General features: G+C 42.2%; 1 protein-coding gene across 1 annotated transcript in view; it reads left to right on the top strand.

Moving 5' to 3' along the window:
• Positions 1-5,607: 5,607 nt before the first annotated feature.
• IL31RA (interleukin 31 receptor A) overlaps positions 5,608-5,933 on the top strand; it is a 45,194-nt gene continuing 44,868 nt past the window's right edge. The window contains exon 1 of the mRNA XM_079994798.1: positions 5,608-5,647. Coding sequence (XP_079850924.1) covers positions 5,623-5,647 — 25 coding nt within the window. The 5' untranslated portion in view covers positions 5,608-5,622. The remainder of the gene's footprint in view (positions 5,648-5,933) is intronic.

Below are 5,933 nucleotides of genomic sequence, written 5' to 3'. Positions count from 1 at the left end.
TTCTGTGCAGTACATAATAATCACACCGCCCTGTGCTTTTTGACATGTAGGTATTAAGGCAAGGAGAGAGCTTAACACTTCCTGCTTTTCCCTGATTCCCTCAAACCTTTCAAAAAATAGTATCATCATGGCTTGTATGATGGTTACAAATTGACTGCAAACAATATTCATGATCAAAGTGGACTTTTGTACATTGGCGTGAATGTTGGCAATACACCTTGTATTTTCTGTTCTCCCCTGCTGCACAGTGTTCTTTTCCCCCTCTTACATTGAAAGTACATTGGAATTAAAACTTTCATCTAGTACTGTACACAACTGCAGCTGCTACTGTGCAGGCGTTTCCTTTTGATGACATTGCAAATACACATCACCCTGTTTCCTTAGCAGATTGAGCTGGTGCCCAGGACAAAAGTTTCACAAAACATGTATGGTTTTGTCACACTTGGATATGAGAACATACAGGTGAGCTTGACAAAGATTTTGACATTTTCAGTAATTGTATCTAATCAAAAATACATAAGTACAGCCTGAAAGTGCATTGGTGACACTTTCAGCAGCACACACTCTGACCATGATTGAGGATGTGAAAAAAGAAACTTGCTTGAAATTCAGTAATGGTCAGAGTGGCTATAAGCTGAAATTCCGTTCTTGATGTTCACCCATTTTTCTTTGATACTCATAAAACTACTTACACAAATAAAGCGGAATGATGTGTCAATAGTTGCATTTTGCAGTAACCCCCTCAAAATGAATGAGTTGCAACTGTTGCTATAATAACAGATTGGATTAAGTACAACTTTGATCTCCCTTTTTTAACATTTGGAAGAATCCCTAGGACTAGCATGTAGCATTTAGACAAATTGTTTTCTTCCTCTGTTGGTCACTCACCGCTTCATGTATGGGTCCCTGGAAAGTTTCTCAGTTCCTGCCATGGAAAAGCAGCCCTTTTCTCCAGAGATGATGTGATAGCCAATATTTATGGCTTGGCTATCATTAATCACCACATAATTATCTCTGCTGATGAGCTGTCAACAGGGAACTTCTAGCCTGCTATGATTCCTCCCCAGACGGCTGTTGGTATTTCTTGGCCCAAATCATTTCCCCACTTTAATTTACAGGGGAGCAGGTGCTGTTCAAGTGCCTTCAGAGAGCAGCACCAAACACTCCTACTCAACCACCTGGCCTTTCCTATAGTCTTTAAATGAACTCTAGAATTCTGCTTGGTTGCATGTAGTCGTGTCTAGGATCTTTCCCTGAAATTATGCAGTTTAGTTGGTATCTTGGGGAAACATTTTTACCATCCAAGGTTCTTATAGGAAACACTGCAAGCTAAGGTACGATTGCTCATTTTAAAAATACAGAAGCAAACAAATGAATTCCTTCTGTTTTTCCTTGCTCTCAAGGAAAAACAGCTTGCTTTCCTGAATTGCAGCAAAGCATCCATACAATTAACACAGTCAACACTGAAGTTTTCCTGAGCGCAAATCTCGGTGGAATGAACAAATGTTAACCTCATGTAAGATGCTTGTGCAAGCCTGTAAATTGCATAGCAACTTACTTCATATCTATTAGTCATTTTATGCACCCCAATACTATTGTGAGGGCCATTATGAAAGTTGTAAGAACTACCTAAAATAGCCCTTCAGAATCTATTCAGAAAGTACTAAAATCAGAGAAAACCAACAAAGTAACCATAGGGGGGCCGAGGTCCCTTCACCCCAGCTGAAATATGTGAGGGGGCCACCAGCCAAAAGTTGATAGGCATTGCCATTCAGATGGGGTTCGTGTGCCATGTCTTGTGCTTGATTATGTGGGGTGGGGCTCCCCCCCCCCACAATATTTTATTCAAGTTGGCATCCCTGAATATAACTAAATTTCTCACACAACAATATATTTAAGTTCCTGGTTGAGCAGTGCCCTGTCTCTGAAAAGCATCTCTTTATAAAGAAATGAACTGCTTTCTGCTCTAAAAAAATGGGCAGATATGGCTCTTCACACTTCTTATTCCAGGCTGGTGCAAAAGACAACTATCTTTCCCCTCACAGTAAAAATACAATAATTAAGAATTTGAGGTCCTTTCATGTGTCCTGTGGTTGCCTCGCTAGCCCTTGGGATTTTCACAAGAAGGACTTTCAGGACTGTTTTCACAAGAAGCAACGTAGCAAATTTGTTATGGATGAATTTCTCTCTCTGAAAGAACATGCCAGAAAAAAGCCGTAAATTACGCCTCAGTCGCATTGTTCACCTCTTTAGACAACAGTTTATTAGGGGAAAAGTCTTCACAGCATATTTAAAAATAGACATAATACAACATAGGCACATTCACCAAAAGCAAAACAAGGCTATGCAATTAATGTTTTTATAAACTCCCAAAACATGAAGGCAACGTCATAAGTCCACCAAGAATTAATCGGCATGTCCTCTGTAGTTACGAGTTCAGCCTACGTGGCCTTCCACTCCATTTTGTCTGAGGTGATGGGCACAACTCTTACTTTATAACTAAAAATAATTCCACGTCTGCGCATGTGGTCGTGTTCCTCACTCTCCTTAAGTAGCTACACTTTTAGTCGCAATGCATTCTAGCCCATCATTTCATCTCCCCGAAAAACGGACATTACGAGGGGGGGTTGGGGAGCAGAACCTCGGTTCATTGAGTACATTTTTAATGCTTTTCAATTCAGCCGTGCTCTGCGTGGGTTAGAACTGGAAGTCTCCACAATTATTCTTCCAGTTTGGAGGCTGATGAGGCCTGCCTAGAGGGAGAGAAGGAACATGGTGGGCGGGGAAGACATATAAAGCTCGGCCTCAGGCTCTGGCAGAGACCACGTGGCAGGCTGCTGTAGCTTGAGGAGGTAGGGGAGCCCCAGGAGCAGTGAGTGGACTGAGCCCCAAGGTTTCCCCTCTTCACACACTCCTTTCCCTGGCTCGACTGACACTTCCCCGCCTTGCTTCTAGGCAGTTGTTGCAACCGAAAAGATGCTCCTCTCGCTTCCCTTTCTTCCTTTCCTGCATCTTTTATTGCACAAGGGCAGCTTCTTACTCAGCTTATGCCATCAAGAGTCCTTTGGCTTCAAACGCCACATTTGCTTTTTCATTCTCCCATTCCCTGTCATCGTACACTTCTTCCCACCCCCACCTCCTGCACTTCCCCAGATTCCTTCCTTCCTTCCTTCCTTCCTTCCTTTTAAAGGCTGTTTTCACTCCCAAACTCAGTGGGGTTTTTTGTTAGCTTTGTGCTGTTGATATTAACAGTTCAAGTCAAGGACTTGAAAGATCCATCGGGTAGAGAACACCATTTAGTCCTTCACAACTTTGGATTCCTGACCCCAGACCCTCAAAACAGGACATAAATTATCTTTAAGAACTTTTGGACAGGTGCAGCTTTAAAGGGCTTTGGTCTGACCCACGTGCACATGTTGTTTATCTTTCAATAACTCTCAACTTGATGTGCAATACCTTTAAAGTACATTAGAAGAACATACTTCCCACCTAAGAATTTTGGGCACTGAAGTTTATCTCAGTTCCCGGCAGCCCTTAAAAAAGCAAAGTTGCCTGGGGGGGGGGGGGATGTGTAGGCAGCCTGTTCCGCACTGGAATTTGGCTTCTACCAGGAGTAGGCAGATAGTAGGTCAGATTCTACTGGTAAGTCTTTCGAAGCTTTGCAGTAGGTGAAGCGTTCCTGGTGCCTGATTTTTTAACAACAGCAACAAAAGGATGCCTTTCACCACCTCATGATTGTCATGCTCAAAGCCTGGAGTAACCAAAAGTAAGCTTCATTCAGTTTTTAATCCTGGATTGGGAATTCTTTAATTCTAAGGGGTTGGGTTTTTTGCATTAGATAGTATAAAAGAAAAGAAAAATGTAAATCCCACAAGTTACAAGAAAGGAGATTTTGACAAAACTTCAGGAAAACCTTTCTGACAGTAAGAGTTGTTCAACTTTGGAGCAGTCTCCCTCAGAAGGTTGTGGACTCTCCTTCATTGGAGGTTCTTAAGCAGAGCTTGGATGGCCATTTTAGCTGAGATTCCTGCATAGCAGGGGATTGGACTAGATGAACCTCAGGATCCCTTCCAACGCTACAATTCTATGATTCCATTATTCCTACAAATAGTGAACATCACAGAATGGAAGCAATTGACTCATGAATTAACAGTGAGCTGAAAAACATTATTATTTATTGAATTTATATACCATCCTATACTCGGAGGTAGCAACCTGATTTTTCCATTCCCCACAATGGATTTAACAAATCTGGAGTGGAGTCCTTAAGGATGGCATGTTGTATGCCTCCTCCTGGCAACTCCTGCATCCATGCTGGTGCCAAATGTAGGGCAGTGTTGGCAGAGGAGACTTTTTTCTTGCCCCAGTGCTTCCTGAGGGAGCAAAAAGAAAGCTTATTTTAAACTGTAATGTTATGTTCAAACAGGAACTTTGTGGGAATCTTTTGCCCAATGTGGGGCTCAAACCCATGACCTGAGATTCAGAGTCTCAAGTTCTACCAACTGAGCAGGAGGGGCCAATGGGATGCATCAGGAGAGGGGACAACCATTATAACCACTAAGATCCCAGGGACTAGACTAGACTAGACTAGACTAGACTAGACTAGACTAGACTAGACTAGACTAGACTAGACTATACTATACTATACTATACTATACTATACATGCATTACTGTTGAAAAACTGGCTAGGAGCACTGGGATTGTGGGGAGTGGCAATAATGGTGGCAATACTGCTTTGTGGTTTGCAGGTTTTTTCTAAATCGTTTGACCCCAATAAATAGGAAGCCTGCTTCACAAGTTCTGTGTTACAGCAATAGGACTCTCAGGGGAAAAAAAAAGCAAAAAATTCAGCTCTGAAATCTATTTTCAGGAGTCAACTCTGAAATGTGTGAAGTAATAGTAGAATGATGGTTTCTGGTTCCTTTGGAAATGTAGCTGAGGGAAGATATGTCAAACAATTTTATTTTCATTATAAACTATACTGTTTGCTCACCAGATAGAAATATATACTATATAATACAGGAGCATTTCCCACCCACCACTTATGCAAGGGTTACATTCCGGGGCCCCACGTGCATAAGTGAAATCACATAAAGTGGGGGGCACTTTTTAACAAAGCCCCTAAATGCCTATTTCCCCTTGTTCTCCAGGCTCTCTTCCCCCACCCTCTCTCCAGTCCAGACCAAAATATCTAGAGTCTCTGGCTGGAGGCTGCTGACTGCTGGCTGGTAGCCTAAACAAAGCCCTCAGTGCACCTTGCGTCTTTTCAAGGCTTCCTCCCACCCATACTGGTGCTTCTTTGGGCTCTGGGGAGGGTCTTCTTGTAAACCAGCTCTCTCCTGCCATTTCCTGGTATGGATCTATCTATCTATCATCTATCTATTCTTTCTTTCTTTCTTTCTTTCTTTCTTTCTTTCTTTCTATGGTGCAGACTCGTGGTCATGCACGAGTGCAACATGTGTAAGTGTGTGGGGGGGGGCGATGATGATGCCTGTACTCTTATAATACAGGAGTGCTCCTGACCTGAATGGAGAAAACAATCTTAATTTTCTTACAGCATTTTCTGTCCACACACAATGATTCTAAATAAAATCTTCCAAGCCTCACTTTGGATCTTAATCATGCCTTGTGGATTCTGTTCCCTAGGTACGTTGAACCTTTTCTGCACTTATTATTAGATTGCAATCCTAAGCCTACAATTTTTTTTTTTTTATTGAAATCAATAGTATCAACTTCCTCCTGCCGACTTGAATGAAGGCGGGCGATCTATATACACTATAAACAGTTTAAAACATCTAATTTAACTGGACTAAACCCCAAATAAGAGCACTTCCTCCTAGGGCTAAATAGGTGGTTTGGGCCAGCTGTTGATACCACAGTTGGGGGTGGAAAAGTTAAACCTGCATTCCTTGTGTGCTGCTGTCCAAAACCA

The sequence above is a fragment of the Podarcis cretensis genome (assembly GCF_951804945.1).
Source record: "Podarcis cretensis genome assembly, chromosome: 11".
NCBI lineage: Eukaryota > Metazoa > Chordata > Lepidosauria > Squamata > Lacertidae > Podarcis > Podarcis cretensis.
The sequence above is the reverse complement of the archived record's forward strand: the minus strand, read 5'-3'. Positions and strand labels throughout refer to the sequence as shown.